This window comes from Sander lucioperca, chromosome 2 (genome assembly GCF_008315115.2).
Source record: "Sander lucioperca isolate FBNREF2018 chromosome 2, SLUC_FBN_1.2, whole genome shotgun sequence".
NCBI classification, from domain to species: domain Eukaryota; kingdom Metazoa; phylum Chordata; class Actinopteri; order Perciformes; family Percidae; genus Sander; species Sander lucioperca.
Genome location: NC_050174.1, coordinates 4217811 through 4241539, shown reverse-complemented (window position 1 = coordinate 4241539; position 23729 = coordinate 4217811). Strand labels below are relative to the sequence as shown.

The 23729-nt window shown below is 39.1% G+C and overlaps 1 protein-coding gene across 1 annotated transcript; it reads right to left on the bottom strand.

Moving 5' to 3' along the window:
* Window positions 1-1179: 1179 nt before the first annotated feature.
* gldc (glycine dehydrogenase (decarboxylating)) lies at window positions 1180-23019 on the bottom strand. The gene is made up of 25 exons (XM_031305231.2): window positions 22441-23019; window positions 22187-22265; window positions 18459-18594; window positions 17874-18038; window positions 17560-17637; window positions 17177-17324; window positions 16525-16721; window positions 16275-16371; window positions 15990-16095; window positions 15463-15602; window positions 15079-15159; window positions 14808-14905; window positions 13866-13950; window positions 13713-13754; window positions 13269-13411; window positions 11978-12053; window positions 9344-9469; window positions 8514-8663; window positions 6008-6120; window positions 5770-5911; window positions 4929-5040; window positions 4151-4246; window positions 3438-3610; window positions 3279-3359; window positions 1180-2066 (listed from the first exon to the last, which is right to left on the bottom strand). The coding sequence occupies exons 1-25, from the start codon at window positions 22726-22728 to the stop codon at window positions 1926-1928; spliced, it is 3093 nt and encodes a 1030-aa protein (XP_031161091.1). The 5' UTR covers window positions 22729-23019; the 3' UTR covers window positions 1180-1925.
* Window positions 23020-23729: the final 710 nt, after the last annotated feature.

Here is a 23729-nt window from a genome sequence, read left to right as displayed (position 1 = left end):
TCATAATATAGTATTTCATAAATATCATAAAAAGTCATAGTACAGTATGTCATACAAAATCATAGTAAGTATGTCATTAATAGTCATAGTATAGTATGTCATTAAAATGTCATATAAAGTCGTAGTGTAGTATGTCCTTAAAATGTCATAAAAAGTCAAAGTATAGCATGACATAAATAGTCATAGTATAGTATTTCATAAAAATGTCCAACAGTCATATTATAGTATTTCATAAATGTCATAAAAAGTCATAGTATAGTATGCCATTAAAATGTCATAAAAAAATCATATTGTCATTAAAATGTCATAAACAAGTCATAGTATAGTATTTCATAAAAAAGTCAAAAAGTCATATTATAGTATTTCATAAATGTCATAAAAAGTCATAGTATAGTATTAAAATGTCATAAAAATAGTATAGTATATCATATTATAGTACATCATAAAATAGTCATGGTTTATGTCACAAAACATTTCATAGTGTCATTCAAATGTCATAAAAGTCATAGTATAGTATTTCATAAAATGTCATAAAAAAGTCATAGTATAGTATGTTATTAAAATGTCATAAACACAGTATAGTAAGTCATAAAAATGTCATATTATAGTAGTTCATAAAATGTCAGTCATAGTATGTTACAAAAAGTAAAAAAAAGTTGTAGTATAGCATTTCATAAGTCATAATATGGGATTTCATAGTATGCCAAAAAAATAGTTGTAGTGTCATGTATGTCACAAAAATTTAAGAAAAGTCATAGTATAGCATTTCACAAAATGTCAGTCATAGTATGTTTTTTTATATATATATATATATATATATATATATATATATATATATATATATATATATATATGATTTGATACATAAAATGTCATAGTATGTAATTTGTTGATTAATTTGTCATCCCACCATAATCATTTCAGCTCAAGCCATTCAAAAGGAAATACCTGAATAAAGGACATTTGTCTAATTAAATCTGGGAAGAATTGATGAAGACAAGGGAATCTGGTAAGCGCTGCGATTTGTTGAGAGCTTTTCCACCTCTTGTGATCCATGTTGTTAGTAGTGTTCCATCAGTCACCACTGGATGGCAGTGTTGACTAAAATAAAACTTTAAACCTGTCTTGCAGTTTTACTGTAATGCAATTTACCTGACTTCGTACAAAACACGTACACAATTTAAGACAAAAATGTTTATTACAGAATTATTTTTCTACAGACAAAACACTTTAGATTACAAAATTATTAATTTTAAATTAACCTACTTCACCTACTTGGTCAACAAATGTCACAAAACAAAAACATTTTCATATAACAAATGCAAAATAACAAAAACCTACAATAAACTACCTCACGTTTTTGAAGAAAAAAAAAAGTCAAGAAAACTATTTTACACAACAAAATTGAGGCACCAAGGGCATTTTTTTTAGATGTTGGGAGTCTACAAATGAACTGTACTCAACTTAAAATGCAGTATTTAAGAGTTACTCAGTGGCCTTAGTGTCAAAAGGGTGCACTTATTTTGCCACCTAAAAAAAGCAAAGGTTGCACTTTTGGTCCATTGGAACAGTTTGAGTAGGGAAAAAAAAACCTGTGACCCCTGTGAAAAGTGTGCGATCGGAGACGAAGCCCGGTCCCAATGTCCACCTCACAGACTTGAACACTCATTTGTAACAAGTCAGCTAGGGCTCAGGGCTGTTACATCAACAACTGCTTAAGAGCTCTCTTGCCAACTTTTTGAGCCCCAACTTAATACACTTCTGCTTAAGGAAATGTAACCACAATTCATAGGGCACCAATGTTAAAAACAGGGATGACCAGTGAGGGTCTAAAATCATCTAATATAGAGGCAATTATTCTGTTAAAAAGTGAGCAACAGGTTTTAGAGCTCAGGCAGACATTGGGACTGGACCACAGGGAGCATCTATGAGGAGGCTCTCTTCTCCTCGTACGGAGACTCGTAGGCCTCCATAGGTGGGCAGGTGCACACCAGGTGCTGGTCGCCATAGATGTCGTCGATCCTGGAGATGCTCGGCCAGAATTTGGTCTCGGGCCTAATGAAGGGCTGAAAAGTGAGAATAAAGTCTTTTAATGGGGGTTATTATGCTATGCAGATACTACAAAGTGATTTACTGGAAGGCATTAAAAAGGGTTAAATTAAGTTTTTTTACAGTAACAAAATCCAAAACAGTTCTGTAAGTACACTCTAATAATTGGAATTTGAAGAACTTCTTAATCTGATTTTAAAGGGTTAGTGCTTGTTTACCCATATTACAAAAACAGGTTTGGAAACCAAAGATATTCAATTTACAATTATATAAAAACAGAGAAAAGCAGCACATCCTCACATCTAAGGACCTGGAAGGAGCCATTGCTGCTTGAAAAGTAAAGCAAACTATTAAGTGATTATCAAAACAGTTGCCGATTTATTTTCTGTCAATCGACTTATCGCTTAGTCGATTTTATGTGACTGGTTTTGAGATATCTGTCTAAGATTTTCTCCACCACCCCATTTATTCAATTAGTCTATTGACAGAAAATGAGTAGGTTTAGCTTTTTTATAATTGTTTCAGTCATTTTCCATTCAAGCAGAAATACCGAACATCCCTTGTTTCAACTTCTCAAATGTGAGGGTTTGTTGCCTTTTCTTGTCATGATAGTAAAGTGATTTTTGGATTTTCAAAAATTACACAAACGGAGCTTCTCCAACTAGTAGCATTGTCAACTGTCAAGCAGTTCCAAGTCTGGTGCTGCGCTTGTGCGAGTTGTAGTCAAGTACAGAGCTATATTTGTTAGTGTCAACAAATCCCACAAACAGACCAAAACCAACAATGAATTGATCTTACAAATTGTAATTTTAATCTTAAGTAATGTGAGTAAAGTAATGAGTAAGGTCTGCTAAAAACTACAGTGCCTTCAGTTTTAGGAAATTACTTAGCTTAAAAAAACCCTACTGATTTGTATTTCATTTGTTTAAAAAAGTATTTCTGTCTCCCAATACTTTTTTACTTCCCCACCTTAAGGGTTATGGTGTTTCATGTGATTTGTTGACATTAAAAAAAATTATAAAATCGCTTTAACCTTTAAGTTGGAAAGATTAACATTGAACTAATAAAACTACAACCCATGCAAATATTGTGACAAGTGTAGAGGAAATTGATGCAGGCATAGAGGTGGTTTAATAAAAAAAAAAAAAAAAATCTTTTGCTGTTCTTAATACACACTCCCTGTTACAACTTTCCTGTAGTGCTAAAGACAGAGGGATGAGGACACTCACCAAGGGGAAAGCAGCGTGCTCCCTGGAATATGGTCTGTCCCAGTTGGAGGATGAGATACAGGCCAGAGAGTGAGGGGCCATCTGCAAACACACATGCAGAGTTTCATGTAAGCTGCTCTTTTCACCTTATACAAATCAAGCTGCCAGTAGCGTGCCTACCTTGAGCGGGTTGATGCGGGAGTCCATCCTTCCCTCCTCGATGTCTGCGATCTCCTGTCGGATACCTAGCAGCGCGTCGCAGAACCGGTCCATCTCAGCCTTGTCCTCCGACTCTGTGGGCTCGATCATGAGGGTACCAGCCACCGGCCACGACATGGTGGGAGCATGGAAACCTGGACTCCAGCACACAAATGAAAATAAGAAACAATTCTATTAGTTATAATAAAGTACTTTCTAATTTTATGGGGGTTCAAGAAAATGTATGATCCTGCATATTAAATGTCTAGAAAAAGGCACCAACAGTTGCAGAGCACTAAAAATCCATACAGCATAGTATCGCAATATTTTCCGTGGCAATACTGTATCGATCTATTATTATATATGTGTTGGTCAGTTTGTCTGCTTACAATCCCATTTTGCAGCAATAAAACTGAAGTGAAATGAACAAACAGAGAAATTTATCTTTTTAGATAAAACAGATGTTTCCTTTTGGGGACATAATTTGAAATTGGGAAAAATCTGAAGTTGGAAAAAAGGTAATAAATATACTATTTGCAATATGTTTAAAATCGCAATAATATTGTATTGTGACATCAAGATCGTGATGATATCGTATCGTTAGGCCTCTGGTGATTCCCACCCTACCAAATACTGTAGCATATTCAGCATATTTTGTATCACAATTAAAGAGGAATGTAAATAATTCAGCATACCGTAATCCTGCAGCCTCTTGGCCACATCGACAGCCTCAATGTTAGCAGTCTTCTTGAATGGCCTCACATCCAGAATGAACTCGTGGGCTACAAATCCTGTTCAGACCAACACAAGAACATGAAGGGAGAGTATTTTAATATTTGACATAAGCTTTTTTTCCTTTGAAAATTGACTGCCAACATGTTTGGAAGTGTAGAGAGTAACCCCTTTTTCCACTGGCCGCATCTGCGCTGTGTTCCAGAGGCACCGCGAGCAATCGCTGCCATTCAAGTCAATGCTTGATATTCCACCAGCTGCGCCATGGCACATCCCAGAAGCGTGTGTGAAGCGGCTCTCTGCTCCGCTAAAAATATATGCGGCAGGTGTATTTTCACACGAACCGTGAGCTGTTTGGACAGCCGGGCAGGAAGTGAAACAGCGAAACTATCCAGTCAATTTACCAAAAGACACCCCCCCAATATTGTTTATGTCTCCTCTACAATCTTTTTTTTTTTAAGGACAACACCAAAAAGAGACGGCATGGAGATTAACTACAGGAGTGCTTGGAGTGGAAGGTAGATACTAGCTTAATAAACACATGATTGTTCTGTAAAGTACTTCTATAAACAACAAAATCTACGAGTTGGGCAGCAAGACGCTCCGCTGCTAAGACTCTCCCGGTGTGGTATGGCGCGTGGCGGAGGACGGAACAAAACCGGAACGCAGCACAGACGCGCCAGTGGAGAATCCGAGTAAATCAGCATACATAGATAGAAATGAATGCTTTCACAGCCGTACCTTTCCTGCCTCTGAAGAGGACCTTATAGTGACCCTCCAGCCTCTTGGCCATGTAGTTGGCATTGAGGATGGCCACCTCTGTAGCGTGACGCAGTCCTTTGGCTCCCATCATCTATAACACAGAACACAGGAGTGATGTTAGCAGTCATTTTCACTGATTAAATGAAGGCTTTCATTCAAAAATTCAAAAAACTTCCAATGGACATATTTATGTAAGTAACATTCAGAATTAACTTCCTCAGTCATGCAGGTCACACAATATCTAAAAAGTACAAAATTAAAGCCAAATGGATTTTAGTGTTTTAGTCTTCAAAACTAGTGGTGCCAATTAGAGAAGGCCAGCTGCTTCACATGTCTTTAATGAAGTTCAAAATGTGCACAATGTTTATCATCAGCAAAAAGTGTTCCTAAGCGACACATTCAATAAAATAACTAGTTGTTGACAGCACCATCCTGACATTCCTTCTCCGGCAGTTTATCACAAATTCACACTTTAGTTCATGTCACTCTGACATGAAACTCACATGATGCCCAGCTGACTTTAACAACACTTACTATGTGACATATGAATAAATTATTGGTAACAGGAAATAATTAAGACAAATGAGCCATGGCCTTAGTATTTCTAGAGAACAAGCAAAACATATCAAAAGTATTTTTACAAATTGGAGAGAAAATCTGATTCTTGTTTCCAAATATTTCTCCACCCTCCTGTCGGTGTGCTTTTGCTACAGATGTATGTCTTGTGTCCTTCATGCTCTTTGGAACCAAATTTGTGAAACATTTTGTGACGTCTTGTCAGGATCACAAAACAAGAACATCACTGATGATCTGTGCTAACCTTGATGTAAGCCCAGGAGATTGGCAGGATGGCGCTGGAGCCCCAGGGAGCGGCGCTGATGGTGCCCAGCGAGTTGCTGGTGTTGCCTGAATGCATGGGAACCACCGGATGGCTGGGCAGGAAGGGGGCGAGGTGGGCCTTCCTGATGAAGAGCAGATTGATTGTGATATATTCTTAAATTCAAGGGTCTTGGATACTGTCCCCTTCAGGATTACTGATTACCAATGTTCTGACTTACACTCCAATCGGCCCCATGCCAGGTCCTCCCCCACCATGAGGGATGCAGAAGGTCTTGTGCAGGTTGAGATGAGACACGTCAGAGCCATAATCTCCAGGGCGACACAGACCCACCTGGAAAGAAGAACAAGGAAGGAAAATTAACTGTCTGCTGGCCAGAATGCCTGATCAATTCACCCATAATGGTTACCATTTCTACTTTTAAACCAGATCCCTGATTAGGACAGAAAAAAAAAAAAAAAATACTACTACCATCATTTGGCCAATGGTAATTTCACACCACATAAGACTGAAAATTTGGAGTGAAGAATGCCTAATCTTGACTTTACTGACTGATGCAATCTACAGCTTAAATCAAGGCTCTTAGGGACCGTTCGTTATTTAATTAAGGGGCCACCGGAGGAGTTTTGTGGCCTCTAACCTAAAAAGACTTGACCCTCCCCTCGTCAGAAATAATTTTCCTATGACCCTCCAAAATTATTTGAAAAAGAGGCATGACCCTCCCCTCGCGTGCAAGCTTGCACTTAGCAAAGAAGTACAGATGCCATTTGATACTTACAGCCATGATGTACAGGAGTTAACCTCTGCATTCTCATCTTACACATCCCACTCCTCTGTTATGGTGTGGTGGCCATTTCAGTAGATTTACTCACCAACATTGTTGTGGAAACACAATAAGCACTGGGAACTAAATGCACACTTCATGCATTACTTCAAATACTAAATTACTCCTCTAGTAAACTAGTATTCACATGAAATAAAACAAAACATTGAGACCATTCAGCAAAGGACAATGGGAAATAATTCAACACTGGTTGCTATGGACTTGTCACCAGGCTTCGTCATTGTATATTTTAGCACATAGGTAAAGGTGCCGAAGCTGAACATTATATTCCAAAACACGTTTATTTTTAAAGCAGATTTTAAATTACATTGTAACAATTTAACAATTGGCCCTTATGAAATCCAATCGCGGCACGGCTGTTTTGGAACGCAATAGACAGACGCTTAAATTCAACTAAAATGTAACAGTGAACAATTAGTGTTGGACCTACAGTCTGTTGAGATGCCTCTCCAAACTCACCATAAAACGTTAAGACACGTTAAGAAAAAAGATCCTTATTTTGCCGTAATCCAATGACACGAAAAAAAAAGTAATCCACAGCGATCAGTAGATCCACAAACAGAGTCACGGTGTATCCAGCAAGGCTGATACGAGCGTCACATTCACCAGCCAGCTCCAAACAAGTGAACGAGGCCTCTCCACTTCACCGTTTAAACAAAGTGGAATAAACGTATAAAAGTCCAAATCTACACAAAACCCGCAATCAATTAGTAAGCTGACATCACATTTATATACATGGCATTTAGGAAACCTTTATTGCAAGGTTGGCACAGCAAGATGTCCAGACTAGTGCAACAGTAACTTTCGTTTTTTGTGTCCTGCTGCTCCCATCGTCAGCCAGGTAATGTTGTTTTTACTAAAGCAGTATATGAAATCAGATGTATTACCTATCACCATTTAGTTGTTTTGTGTTATATAAGATATTTATAAAATATCTGGTCATGCCAGATGTAATTATTCCACTCATTTTTTAAACAATGCAATTACCCATTTCAGCCACCAGGGGGGCAGTGGTCCTCCTGCTCCCCCAGCAAACTCCACGTATGCGGTCAGACCCATCGGCTAAGGGGCCAAGACTGAGAGCTACACGGATAAATATGCACCAAACAAGCCACTTTGAAATTTAGCTCTTTTCATTAATAAAAAAGTTGGGTGGACCCCCCCGTCCAGACTAAAAAATGTTGGATGACCCTCCCCTCAACAAAAAATAAAAACATGACCCTCCCCTATTTTCCAGGTGGTCCATTCCATAAATACCAAACGGTCCCTTACAGCAGGAAAATGTGTGTGCAACAGATAATATTCCAATTATTGTAACTAGATGAGGACATTATAGTTTCGATCAGATATCTGACATGAAAGCCATTTGAGATTATTTTAGTTGTAGCTTTACCAAGTATTGGGAATTTTAAATAAAAACATGACATGTACAGCATACAGCAGAGTATTAAGTGTCCATATCTTGCACAACTCATTGTTCTAGGCTCCTGAGAAGTAATAACACAAAACACACGCAAACATCTTAAGTAATCTTATTAAAAATATTTGAATATCTAAAGTAACCTCAGATTCTTCTTTTAATTTGATCTGCCAAATCATTTAAGAGTCATGTGGCTGGCTACTACCAGTATAAGAGGAGTGAGAGGGGGCAGGGTCTGTAGGGCTGTCAGTGATTGGTGGAGGTGATATTGCAGTAAAAACCATCACCTGCATATTACAGAGACCAAAGGTTATCCAATTACAGCATAACACACACATATATTGCATAAACCTTTATCATATTAGCCTACAGCTTTCACAAGTAATTGTTTACTTATGTAACATTTTAACATCACAGAACAGAAATATTTGTAATTTTGTGCTGCCGTTTTTTTTCGTTCACCTGGGCGTTCATGTTGGCGCCATCCAGGTACACCTGGCCTCCGTTCTTGTGAATGAGATCACATACGTCTCTGATCTGCTCCTCAAACACGCCAAAGGTGGAAGGGTAGGTGACCATCATGGCTGCCAGACTCGCCTTGTGTTTATCCACCTGAAAGAGGGCAAGATTCAGGAGACAACATCATTATTACTAAAATTACATTATGGAGTGTTGGGGATTTACACCCAAATTTGACCTGGAATGTAAAGTCACAGCAACACCTCTTGGTGATTTAGTATCTTTACTTTAATTCAAAGCTGCCATGGTCTTTTATGAACTCTTATAGTGATCCGCGGTTATAGTGAGCACTCCAACGCAAAAGACTGTGGATTTAAAATTTCATCCTGGCCAGTTACGGACAAGTCTGACTGGTGATCCTTATTGATTTAAAAAAAAAATAATCTTGACATAAATACTTCATATTGTATATCCCTACTTGTAAAGGGGTACTCCAGCTATTTAGCACTACACTATTAAAGTTAAAGACAGATGTTCTTAAAATGATGATCAAAATTTAAAAAGGAGCAGTGGCTGGGATAATCTGACTTTTTAGTCACTAATATGGGTCAAGGTCTAAAAACACTGGATCCTACAAATAAATGTCTTTCAAAAGCCGATTCCCAAATTCGTAACACTGACTTTCTGTTAAAAATTTGAAGTCTTAAGGTCATCCTGGGATATCATCAAGGTAATGACATTCTCGGACTTGACAAAGCTCCTTTTACAACATTACACAGCAGCTCTAATCCTATTCTGTAAAACCAGTGGAATGCACACAGTCCGGCTCTCACCAGCGCATTGAGGTGTGCCATGTCAATGTTGCCATCCTTGTCCACCTCCACCACCTGCACCTTCATGCCAGCCATCTGAGCGCTCGCTGGGTTGGTGCCGTGGGCTGACTTGGGGATAAGACAGACCTGGAGGTGAAAGGAAAGATATCAATGTAGCAAGACAGAGAGAGTTGTGACGGATTTGTAGCCAGAATGCCAATTATGCTTTTATTCAGTTTTCAACTTTTAGATCAGGGGCGTAGCCAGGTGTTGTAAACCTTCGGGGCTCAGCCCAAACCTAGAGGGGGCGGGGGGGGGGGGGGGGGGGCGTTCAGGGGCATGCTCCATTTACTTCAACTATATGTGCTATTTTTAATGCCATTTGATAATAGAATCCCAATCTGTACATCATTTGGGGAAAAATGTGGTAGTTGCCAAGGAAAAGAATCATCCTGTACAGCCTACGTCCTATTTTGTCTCTAATTGTTCTCCAACTGTGTTCATCATTCTGAAAGTAGAACACAGAAAATGTTGATGACTCATTTTCACTTCTGCCACCTAAAAAAGAAGCAAAAATTGTCTGATGTTACTATTTTTAAGTTACATAACAATGGTAGGGTAGGAATTTGGCGTAAACGGCATTAATTATCTTGAAACCTATTTTTAGTAGAGTGAAAAGAATCAATGGCAATATTTCCCCAGAAATGAAACTTTTTCTCCATTGATTTGCCAGTCCAGTAAAAGAGACTGAGGGAAATGACCCAAAGTTGAAGTTAAAAACCTAAAAGATTCGGGGCTTTTGAGAAAGCATTCGGGACTGGAGGCCCAGAAGCCACCCCCTCGCTCCGCCCCTGCTTTTGACCAATGATATTCCAGTATCCATTCAGGCTAAGACTGCAGAATGTCCTCTCCTTATCCAAGAACAGCAGAACAGAACATTCTCATATTAAGACTACAATAATCTCCATGAGTGAGCTTGAATCTTAATGTGGCTTTGAACAGAACGGAGACCTAAAGAAGTCATGTACAGACATTTTAAAACCAAAATATATCAAGTTAAAAATCAAAAACAGTTCATAAGTGGTGGTCTGGCCTTAGTAAATATTATTATTATTATTATTATTATTATTATTATTATTATTATTATTATTATTATTGCTGGTGATTTTGTGGTGTTTTTGATGATATCATCATGCTGTAGTTGGTGGTGACATTTTATGTTGTTGTTATATGTTATGTTATATTATATTTTAAATGTCTTTATTCAAAAAGAGCAGGGCTATTAATGGTTTAGTCAGTGTGGGGAAACGGGCCAGCACCCACCACTGGCACCAATGTGTAACCTGCCAGCAGGTCACTAATTGATTTTATCCCTTATTAGGGCGACACCTGACATTTTGTAACTCACAAAAGGAAACTGGGGGACTTAGACCTGTGGGTGGGGAAACATTGACAAATGACTGACTGGAAAAGCACTGCAGAGCATGGCACACCAGTGACCTGCAGTTCTCAAAGTCTTAAAAAATCTCCAAATATGGAATCTTGAAAGCAAGTAGCCTTTAGTGGGGTCAGAGTGTTTTCAGCCCCTTTGTTTGCACAAATGGTTGTCAGTTTGGACCTTGACTGTTTCAAGGGATCAGGCCACTATCTAAAGATGTACTTATGAGGGAGCCATTAAAAAACAAAGGCCAATTTACAGCACAGGAAAGATACTTTAGTCAGCCAGTCATTAATCTGTGGGGGCATCTTATCTCGCCTTGTCCTCGAGCTGCTGCCAATCAGCACATCAGGATACTGGAATGAATTTCCATAACGGAATTTCTAACCATAATACCTGCAACATGATAATCTGAAAAGTGACCTGTTGTAAACTGGAAACAATAAAACTGTCAGAAACTTGTGCTGATAGGGCTTATGTACTTATGCTCTTTATCAACCTCTGTAATTAGACATTTAGTCAGCATACTCAAAGGAACTACTGGTGAAAAACTATTCTTTGATATCAGCGCTGTAACTGTGATCATTAAGATGGGCCATAGGTCTAAGAATAGCAAAGAAATTATTGCTTTTAGAAGTGCTTTAATCTTCTTGAAAAAGTTTATTTGGAATCAGGTTTGTGCACCAGCTCAGGCTTCATATATTTGTATTTCTCTTGAGTTTCAGGAGCCTCTTTTAAAATTGGGAAATACACTTATTTTCATTCTTGACAAGAGATAGATGATTAGACCGATACCACTCTCATGTCTGTGCATCAAATGTGAAGCTACAGCCAAGAGACGGTTAGCTTAGCATTAAGATTGGCAACCCTGGCTCTGTCCAAAGGAAATAAAATCCACCTACAAGCACCTCTAAAGCTCACAGATTAACAAGTTATTTCTAAGAAGTTGTTTAATCTTTATGCCGAGATAAGATAATTGGCTGCTGGCTGCACAGACATAAAACTGGTATCCATCTTCTCAACTCTTGGCAAAAAGCAAGTAAGTATTTCCCAAAATACTATTCCCAAATAGTATTTTTTTTCTCTAAATTGCTGCGGGACACTGCATATGGCACATATAAATCCAATTTGTGTTAGCTTGTGTTATTAAATCTTTTTAACTTCCAGATTACAGTGATTTCCGGTATGACTGCAGTCTAATTAGGCAGCACACTTACACTTCTCGAGCTCTCTCCCTTTGAGTTCAGGTAAGCTTTTATGGCAGCCAGGCCAGCATATTCTCCCTGAGCACCACTGAAAGACAAGGCAAACACACCATGGTCATGTAGTGCACCACTGAAAGACAAGGCAAACACACCATGGTCATGTAGTGCACCACTGAAAGACAAGGCAAACACACCATGGTCATGTAGTGCACCACTGAAAGACAAGGCAGACACACCATGGTCATGTAGTGCACCACTGAAAGACAAGGCAAACACACCAGGTCAGTAGGCACACACTGAACAGACAAGGCAAACACACACACAGTCATGCACACCACTGAAAGACAAGGCAAACACACCATGGTCATGTAGTGCACACACACACACACACACACACACACACACACACACACACACACACACACACACACACACACACACACACACACACACAAAGACCAGTCTACAGACATTACCAAAAGGGGAGAAAGAGATGGGATGAAAAGCTAGCTGCAAGATAACTCTCCAGGCCAATGTAGCATTATGTGCTATTCATAAACCCTCTGCTGCTGATAACGTGGCGATAGACAGCAGAGGTGGGCGTGTGCTTTATCAGCTGAAACCTGAAATATGAAGCATGTAGTTCCTAACATTTGACTACTGATTCAAGTTTAAAACCAGCGTCAAAGTCCCAGACACAAAGGGAAAGTGCTCACTCCTGTTCTCATTTCCACTTCTCTACCATCAGTCAGAGTACTATCTCAAGCTAAGTATGCATAATAATAATAATAATAATAATAATAATAATAATAATAATAATATTATAACTACAACAGACATTACGATCTATTTTATCAAAAGGATAAACAGGATGTTAAAATATTGAGTAAATGGTGACATATCTGTAAATTATGCATCAATTAAGTCACATATTACAGGTATACATGACAACCATAACAGTTGACCGTCTACAGGCTGAATCCATCTTTTTAAAGAATTATGAAGTTATTTTCATACATTTGCCCCTTCTATAAATAATTTTAACCCCTGAGGTTAAAATTATTTATAGAAGGGGCAAATGTAAATTTTTTATGTTTTTGGCAGGAAAATGCCTTAAATTTCTCGTGAGAACTGCCTGGAAAGGGAAAGTTATAACAAATTAAGCATCTCTTTACTTTTGTGAACAACGGGAAAAAAATGTTTCAGAGCTAGACATCAGAGACTAATGCTTGATGAGTTGGTGTTGTGTCCACCTGGATACTGGTATATGCAGATTTGTGCTGCAACAAACTGTGAGTCTCACCTGTTTGGCTGAAAGGAGATGTTGTCATAGCCCGTCACCTCACAGAGGTCCCTCTCCAGCTGCCTGAAGAGCTTCTGGTAGCCTTCAGCTTGATCCAGAGGCACAAAGGGGTGGATGTTGGCAAACTCCCTCCAGGTGATTGGCTAAAGAAGAGAGGAGGACAGCAGTGAGCCAGAAAGAATGCAACTTTCCAAAACAACTTCATGTTTGGCTTGAATGTCCACTCTCGACCATGGAAAAAGCAGTTTAAATACTTAGGTCAGATGATAACAAATAAACCATCTCCATTACAACGGAGCAGCTCCATTCGCTAAGGAAGGCCACAAGATGGCTAAAAGCTTTGGGAAAAACCAAGAGGGTGGACCATGTGATGAGAATCTGAGAACTTCATGTAAGTTTTGAAAATATCCATTTTGTTCTGAAGATGCATCTTGAATTACTCACCATGAGCTCTGAAGAACTGTTAAGCTTCATGGTGCAGGACCCCTAAAGAATAAAACAGCATCAGCACCAACACATAACTCACACATATGGCATGGTATTCAGATTTGCAAACAACTGAAATTCATATCCTGTTTGGCTGCAGGTAGTACTAACCAGTGGTATCATGCTGTGCACCAGGGAGATGTCCTTGTTCTCCAGTCGCTTCATGTATCGCACAATGTTGGTTTCAGAGTGGTAACTGGAGACAAAGATTAACCAGAAGTAGAGTTAATTGGCATATTGTTTCCAATATTTGGTATGTCACTAAATTAAAGCAAAATTAACACCAGTAACCTGCTTACTAAGTGCATTAGTAGGACGTTTGCGCAAGCATTATGTCAGAGTAAAAGGAGGACTTAAGACATTAGAAGCCCTGATACCAGACGGTTTTTATGGCACTAATAAAAAGATAATATGTTTCACCTTTAGTAACCAAGAAAAAAATTCCTTTTAGCCAGTGAGGCTGTCATTGTTGAAAACCCATTTCTACTGCAGAAATAATGTGTTGCGATACTCAAAACACATTAAAGTCTTGCTTACGCAGGAACAGTACATCCTTTATTTTAAATAATCCTTTATTTTAAATAATCAATCAAGCCAGATCTTGGAAGATTTCCAGTGGGCCAAAAAAAAAACACCAGCTGCCTGTTTATTAAGAGCAGCAGGGGCCAATTACATGAAAACAAATGTTTTTGGACTATTAAATCATATACTGATTTCGGCATGCAGCCATGATAGTAAGAAACTGAGTACTTAAAATGCTTTGAAGCAAATCAACACGTTTCTAATGCTACAAATAAGACATTTAACACCAGTAGCTTCATGTCAGACATTTAGTAGAGAAAAGTCTGAGCACCACATTTCAACATCGTCGGTTATGTAATGTGGTCATTTAACATCAGTGGCAAGTGCAACCAGACAATCAACATGGGAAATTTGATTCTGATATTTGTAGCCCAACATGTCATTAAGACATAATTGCAGTGTAATTTGTTATAATTGGTATAGTGCTACCATTGTGTGCTATAGGGTTGCAATTTAATTGAGAATACCAACCTGTTAAAGACCTGGTGCGTGAGGTACTTGCTTGTCCTCTTGAATGGACTTCCCATGATCCCTTTCACCCGCTCACCCATCTTCTCAGCAATCAGCTCCTAAAAAAAAAAATTTAGCATTTCAAAATTAAAGCAGGTGAAGTTTTATTTTAATAGAAGTAGACTAATAGAAGATAAATACTATGCAACCCAGATGCAGACACAGAGGAAGCTGACCACATTTAAATGACAACAGATAAAATATAAATCATGAGTGAAAACCTTCAACGTACAGCTGAAGATTCACAGCCAAAGACCCAGAGCAAGTCATCCAAGTCCCTCTCAGTCACCATCTCATCCAGAGACACACCCAACTGTTGGCGGAGAGAAGGAGGGATGAAAACAATTAAAAATGCCTCCGATACTCAAGACTCGGTCATAAAATTGTATGTTCATCTATTATAAGCATATTAAAGTTGGAAAGCAATGAAAACACTTCATTATCTGTATAAATTATAGTAAGTGCACAACACTAGATGAAATAAATTAGGTTTTACCTCCCAAGTAAATAAAGTTTCCCAGAACAGAAATAAATAAAATAAAATATATAATATATAATATATAATATATATATATATTATTTTTTTTTTTTTTTCCCCACAACATAACGTTCTCACCACTCCTTCAGTGTAGATTCTTAGGTTTATCTGCCTCTGCGCGGCTCTCTCAACAATGTCTTTGGCTGCCACGCTACAGTTAATCTTTAGAGTGTCGAAGAACATCTCACTGTGCAGCCGGTGTCCTGCTCTCTTCAAACCTGAAACAAAGTGTGCGGTTGAAAGGTTTCATACAGTACATTCTTTAGATGCATAAATAACTGAATAAATGTGTGTTTATCTATTGATGCAAGTTAGAACTGGACAAGAAAATGGGAAGAATTTTTTTTTTTTTGCATTTTCCCCAATATGCATGATGTAGCAGTAATGACATATTGGTCTCTGCCCAGTGCATCATTGGATCATTCTTCCACAATGTGTCTGATGTAGTCAATGTTGACAAACCTTGAAATTATGAAAATTAAGCATGCACTTGTGTTGCAAATACATGTCCCAAATTGGCAGAGATGACTACGTCCAGCAAAATAATTGTGGTGCTGCATCAACAACAGCTTGATTTCAAATTGAAAAACAAAACAAATATTTACCTTCAGCAAGGATCAGAGCAGCATTGTGCGTCCTCTCAGCAATGTGTTTGAGTCCCTGAGGACCATGATACAGTGCGAACATAGCTGCCATGTTGGCCAGCAGAGCCTAGGAGTCAGAGGTTGAACAGGGATGAAAAGGTTAAAAAAAAAAAAAAAAAAAAAAAAATTAAATAAATTAAATCTTGATTGCCAGTAACTAAAAATAAATACAAATACACACATTCATTCACACATTTGTTTATTTATAAGTGGAAATGATAAAAACATACAAAATGAGAGTTATACCTGTGCCGTGCAGATGTTGCTGGTTGCTTTGTCTCTGCGAATGTGTTGCTCTCTGGTCTGCAAAGCAAGCCGATACACCTCCTTACCAGCTGCATCCCTGAAATGTGAATGTACATTAATTATTTAAACTGTTCCAAAAGGAAGCTTTTGAGTTTCCTCCATTCGTTTTGATATGAAGCCCCATCATTTTCTAATATGTACACAAAATCTCCCTCCAAGTTATTATGACAGATGGGTGTCTTTTTCTCACCTGGTGACTCCAACCATTCTGCCAGGCATCATCCGGATCAGGTTGTCTTTAACAGCGAAGAAGGCAGCATGGGGACCCCCGTAGCAAAGAGGAACCCCAAACCTCTGTGAGCTGCCCAGTGCAATATCAACGCCAAACTCCCCAGGAGGGCGCAGCACACAGAGGGCCAACAGATCTGTAGCACAGCAAGCCAGGGCCTAGAAATGGAGAGAACCAGGGTATAACCAAGTCAATGGACATAGTTCAGCTTCGGTCATTAAAAAGAAAACTATTCTGACTAATCTGTAGCAGCTGGTTTGCAGTTATGGCACATATACGACAAAGATGAGCACTTCCTGTGGTACAACCAAATCTTGATATTGGTTTATGCACATCCCATCCCTCTCCTTTAAAGCTCTACGAAGCCAGTTATCCGCTATACTAGTGTCATCAGTATAAAACTTTAGGCGAAGCTGCTGTGAAAAGTGGAATCTGATCACTTCCTTGATACACGTTGAGAAAGAAATTTGGAAATCGGATATGGACACAGTGAAAGTTGCAAACCTAAGATCTTGTGCCTTTCTTTTGATATAAAGTAAACACTAAATCGCAGAGTAGCCTGAAAGCAGGTCTGTTATGCTTTTACTTGTTTTTGTGGTGAAAGCTATCTTACCCCTCCCTTGTGCGCCCGGTCTACGAGTGCTGTGAAGTCTTCCACCTTGCCATCAGTGTCCGGATACTGGAAGAGCACACCGCTCACATCATTCCCACTGAAGTCCATCTCATGAGGCAGCTTCAGCGCAGTTTTCACCCCGATGTAGCTGCAACATTACAGTGAAAACTTAGAGGGGTACTAAGAACTATAGGTACACATAGTGGTAAAAACACTTAGCACCTTAGCTGTCTGTAGTGGTTTTCTGTTTTCATACAATAAAAGAAACTGTTTCACAATAGAGAAGCTCAATGGTAATTAATACAATAAGATGTACCCGGTATTGTTTTTCTGTTTACCCTATTGATTTCTTTATATCGAGATTGCGTGTGTGTGATACATACTTGGCTCTGGTCTGCACTACAGCAATGGTCTGGGGATGGCAGCGTGGGTCAATGTAGAAGTTTCTTCTTTTGTTCTGTCTGTAAGGAGTAAAAACAAATAACTGGTCAGATATGCATGCAATGTACGTGTAAGCTTAGTTTCTTCTTGTGGCCAAGACGCAACTTATTCCCAAAGTGTAACAGTTATTATCTTAAATTCATATGATTTGATTCCATTTCACAACATAATCTGAGTAGTAAAGATTGTTCTCCACATGACTGCAAAGGTTGTTCTCCACGTGACCGTGTGAGAAGTGTGATCAGTCTGTAAATACCTGTGGCAGAGCTGCATGGCCTCAGCCGCAGCCGTTCCCTCATCGAGCAGGGAGGCGTTAGCCATAGGCATGCCGGTGAGGTCACAGATCATGGTCTGGTAGTTAAGGAGCGACTCCAGGCGACCCTGAGAGACCTCGGGCTGGTAGGGCGTGTACTGCGTCACCCTGAGAACAAGACGGACACAATGAAACAACAGAGTGAGTTTGGACATGAGGATAATAGCACAAAGTTGGTGGTATTCAAGGAATCGAGACGGAACAGTGGAATGCATTGTATGTCTCTCCCAAGTCCCAACCCCCGGATTTTGGAGGAAAAAAAAAAAACGGGAAAGGATGGCTGATTTAGATAATTTTGTTCAACAGAACACCATATCTCACATGGGTCACAAGCATAGACCATTAAAAACCAGTCACAAGGCTTCCTATTAACGAGACGTTATTCTGCAGCACAGCAATTTAGGTTTAAATGAGTAACCAAACTGTATGAATAAACATAATTAGTTATCGGTGAGAGGAAATGAGCTCCCTGCCCTTTCAAATTTCCTTAAGGTTTCTTATAAGGGAGGGTCACCTGAGGGCACTCACCAGCCTGAATTCTCCAGGAGATTACGCTGGATGGGTGGTGGTACCAAGCAGCTGTAGTAGCCCATGCCGATGTAGGACCTCCACACTTTATTCTTTGATGCAATCTTCTGTAGAGTGTCCAGAATCTCACTCTCACCTGTAAAATATTTAAGTTGTGATTATAATTAGATTTTTAGATTTATCGGTAACACTTTACTTGAAGGTATCTACATAAGAGTGACATGACACTGTCATGAACACATGACACTGTCATGACACAGTCATGACACATGAACCCTAACCCTAACCATAACTTGTCATGACAAAAACCGAATGACACTAAAAGAAGTGTTATGTCATAAACGTTTAGGACTCGTTTATAATGTTTATGACATGTTCATGACAGTGTCATGTCACTCTTATGAAGATACCTTCAAGTAAAGTGTAACTGATTTATCTATAGATTTTTCTATACCTATAGCTACTACTTATCAGACAGCAATACTAGTACAAAGCAATACTGGATTTACAGGATTTTTGGCTTAATGTAATGAAGTAACTTGATTTTTTTCCCCTGGTACTCCAGGAGCATTTCTTCAAATTCATTCACTCGATTAACCAAAACCAGACATTCCTCTCTGGTTATATATTATGTGTTTCTTAATTAAATATCCAGGAACTTTTCTACATCACAATATACTGTATGTCCCAATATACAATAACATACAATAATACATTTTATCCACAATTAACAATACAGTTTCTTCGTCAACGTAATTAGGAAAGTCTGTTTCAGTGATATAAATTACATTAATTAAGCAGCCTCTGACCTCATTATTATACATAAAACACTACAAAGTTTGCATTCCTGAAATGAATAACATGTCATACAAAATATGCCAAATGTTCTAGTGAACAGCATGTTGTCTCTCATGTGAGCCACTGTCTAACGGACTGTATAACTTATACGATAAAGAGATAAAAACAGGTTTTACTGTAGGTAGGAGGGTTCTTTGATAATGTGTGGAAGCTCTAACGTATTGCATGCCACATACAGTATAAAAAACTCCTCCCTTGATATTTAAAAAGAAATGTCAAAGTATATGCTGTAAACAAAAAAATCCCAAGAAAAAAAAAAACATTTTACATTAGAACTTAGGATAAGAAAACAATGCACATACAAGACATGTTTTGTCCATCTCAGGAGCAAACACCAAGAGACTGACTACCCATGGTTTCTTTCCCGATGGCCAGTTATTTTGCCTCATTCTCCGGTGCAGTAAGGAAGCTCTGCCAGTGCACAACCAACCACTGAGATTCCTCTGGCCTAACTAGCTGCCTAGCAACTCCAAGGAATGGACAATACTGCCCATCTGAACCGAGAGCCCTAACTACTTCTGCTTTTGAAAAAGAAAGACACCTCTAAGTCTTTGGTGGTGACAGGGACTGTAGCCAGTATACAAGTAGATATTTACAGCTTCTTCCAAAGGCTAAACGTTGCACATTCACATGTGAATCTGCCAAATTCAGTAGAGAAAATAATAATTCAGTGATTAAGGATTATCAACAGATTCAGGGTGAGTCGTTAACATGTATCTTTGTGTGTGTGAATTTGTTTCATGAGAGAGAGGACTGCTTTCCCATGGTCCCAGTTCTACGGGGCAGCAAAAAAAGCCTGATTCAAAACCATCCAGGACGTCTATTGTTGGAGAGAGAATCCCTCGCTGGCTTTGCAAAATGAAGCCCTTCAAAGCTGAACAAGCAAAAAAAAAAAAAAACAGCACTGCCTCCAGTTTGTTCCTTCAGCATGGCTTGTTGCATTATAATACCTAACAGAGTCAGAGGAGGCGCTGACACAAGGGCAGATCAGAGGTGATATGGAAACTACCTGAGGATTTGTAACTTCGGTATTTTTACAAACCTTTTCTAAATGTTGGATTTTCTAGTGGATCTCTGGTGTTAAAGCTGACTGTCTCAGGCAAATAGTCTCACATTGCAAGACCTACGTATGTCCAAAGTGCTGTGTCAGCACTGGAGTATGGTCTGGCTACACCCACTATTTATTCACGCTCTGGCTTGTTTGTATTTCTTTAAACTAATCACAGCCGTCCTGGGCCACGGTAGCGGATATAGAGATTTTCAGGCTTTATCTTTTTTTTTTTTTTTTTTTTTTTTTTTTAAACCAGGGAAAATAATCACATTGAGATTACAATCTCTTTTACAAGTGAGCCCTAGCCAAGAAGGCAGCACATGGGATGGACAGCAATAAGAAATAAAAACAGAAAATCACATTTTAAAAACAAGCGCAGACATGTTGATATATTTGATTTAGGTAGGACTTGAATTCAGTATGTGAAATAAAAACCTGCGGTTTTAGCTGATTTTGCACATCATTCCATGAAGTCGGAGCACTGTAACTGTTTTGCCAAACTCTGTTTTAGTTTGTGGAACATCATACAGTATGTATCTACTTGATCTTAGATTGTATTCAGATCTACTAGGTGCAAATGGTTCATGAATTATAAATGGTTCATGAATTACAAATGGTTCATGAATTACAAATGGTACTTGGCAGAGTAACTGATAATGAAAATAATGGTTGATTTCAGCACTTATTTTGCTGCGTTTTACAAAATGCTGCTGATTTCAAGCCAACTGTGCTTAAAAATGGAAAAAATTAAGCGACTTAAGACTTTGTTTTCCACATTCCAAAAGTTGTATCTTGTGTAATATATGACAATGGAACAGATTTCATTGCATTGATTGTTTTGAACGTGATATTGCATATATTTAGGATATCATGAGATGCATTGATACCATTAAAGTTCTTAGTTTTGCTGAGATGTTGGTTTCATCCATGTTGCCAATTATTTTCATTTTGCACCTCAGCACACTTAAGATAATCACAGCATAACAACAAATTAAGCCCTCCCCCAAGAAGGAATCTATTTACATTTGGAAACATACTATTCATGTTGTCAGTCATCATTTATTCATCTGTTACCAGGGCTGACAGACAGTAAAGCAGCTGTTTTTACAGATGGGTTATATGCTGCTATGCCAATTTACTTGAATTAACTGCCTAATCTCTTCCATTGTTAACTGGAAGTCTAATCTAATACCGCCTCATTTCTATCTTTAGCTTGTGTTTTTACTAAGGAAATTCGACAACACAAACTCGTTTAACAGGAAGACTGCATGGGGCTGACACGTAGCCTTTTGCATAGGGGGAACGAAAAAAAAAAAACACATCCAGGCAAATCTCCATGCAAAAGTCACCTTATTAGGAAGCCCATCGGCTGTGATGTAACGTGAACGCTGTAACCAGATTGAACTGGACTTGGGACCGGATCTCAAGGCTAAACTTTACACTCCAGTTGCCATCCTATGAGCATCGGCTTCCCAACAGGAGATTGGTGCCGCTCGCCGAGTTTCGCAAAAACAACTCCAAATATGTTCAAAGGAAGACTTAACAGGGAAGAGCGCTTCGCGGCACACAATAGAGGTGCAACCTACATTCCAGCCACTCACTTGGCTTCATTCAACTGCCAGTTTAATGTGGGAAAACCTCACCGTGCAAAATAGCTGGAGACGAGTGAGACGGTTATACATTCATTTTGATATTTAAGTATTTTAAATCGGTTTAGGCACAATTGCATCGAGGTTGATCATGCAGTCTTTTGCCACATGGATGTCACATAAAGATGGCATTATATCAATAACACATATTCAAATGAAGATAAACTTACATATTGGGTCATCCATTTTCATACTCCGCTGGATACGGATGGAGGATGGAACGGTGTTTTCGATCAACTGGTCGATAGACTGGGAGAAAAAACAAGCATTTTAATAAACAAAAGCGCGCAAAAACATGGCTGTGAATACCGAATAATATCAATATGCTGCTCATAGCATAGGTTATTATGTTGAAATTTAGTTTTAATAAAATGGAAAGCGTGTTGTGTCTAATTTTAGGGGGGCGGGCGTGAGTTAATCTTACCTCGAGTCCCAAAGCATCCAGCATTTCTCTCTTCTCCCTCTCACCTGGACCAATGTGCCTCTCTGCAAAATCATCGTGTCTGGGTAATATTCTTTCTATCTGTCTGGAGGAGACTGCTGCAGACGTCCTCAGACCCCGGGCTGCTGTTGGTAGGGATGCCCCGCTGTTTCGGATCCTGCACTGAAGTTTCCAAACCACGCGGCTCTTGTCACTTAGATGCCTGCACGATGCTCTGGGATTCACCGACTTGGCCAAGAAGATCCCCCAGGACTTGGCGCAGCTCTGCATCTCTAAATCACTTAGCAAGACAAGTCTGCAGAAACCGGTGAAGCCTTTTTTCCTCCCCTCGCACGGAAGAGTTTCCTCCCACTGAGACTGTTGCGATCCCTACAGCAGACTCTGCCAACTCCTTTCAAACTGCAGAGTTTATACAACTGCACAGTTGCACAAGAGCGGACCAATCAGAGTGGAGACGCTGTGTGACGCAGTGACGAGCCCCGGTCAAACAGCTGCTAAACTTTCTCACGTGCCCCGCGTCCACTGTCCAGAGGAGGGAAAAAATAAATAATTATCACTACAGACATATTTCAGGAGCAAGACACAGTTTTCAAGTCCACACTGAGCCCTCACAGACTTTAGTTCAGCTCAGTGATCATGTGTGCGAGCAAGAGGGTGAAACACTGCAGGAGAAATGGGACAGGACACTATTAGGTAAATTTATCAAATGGCCAATAAAGTGACATTCCTATTTTACAAGCCAAACAGTGATGTGTGATATGAAAACATACACTTTATGCTTTAGGCTACATTGTAAAGCCCCTTGAAGCAAATATGTGAGTTATGATGTTGGGCTGTATAAATACTGTAAAACTGACTTAACTTTGAGATTGTTTATGTAAATAATGTCATCATGGCAATAATGTCAGATTTCCCCAAGTCAAGAGCAACAGGTATAGACACTCATTTATACCAACCGCCATTTCACTCCTGAACTCAGGTATGGCCAGGGCTGCAGGTGGTGAGGGTATACCTGGGTCCTGATGTCAGACGATGATGATGATGATGATGATGATGATGGTCATGATGGTATTAGAAAAGGCTAAACTAGTTGCTAGCTATTTATTGGTTGAACTTTTTATTTCTATGGTATTTCTTAGTGTGTGTTTGTGTGTGTGTGTGTGTGTGTGTGTGTGTGTGTGTGTGTGTGTGTGTGTGTGTGTGTGTGTGTGTGTGTATAGAGGGCATTAGGGTCTGTTTAAGTCTTATGATTGTAGTGGATTAGAGTTGTA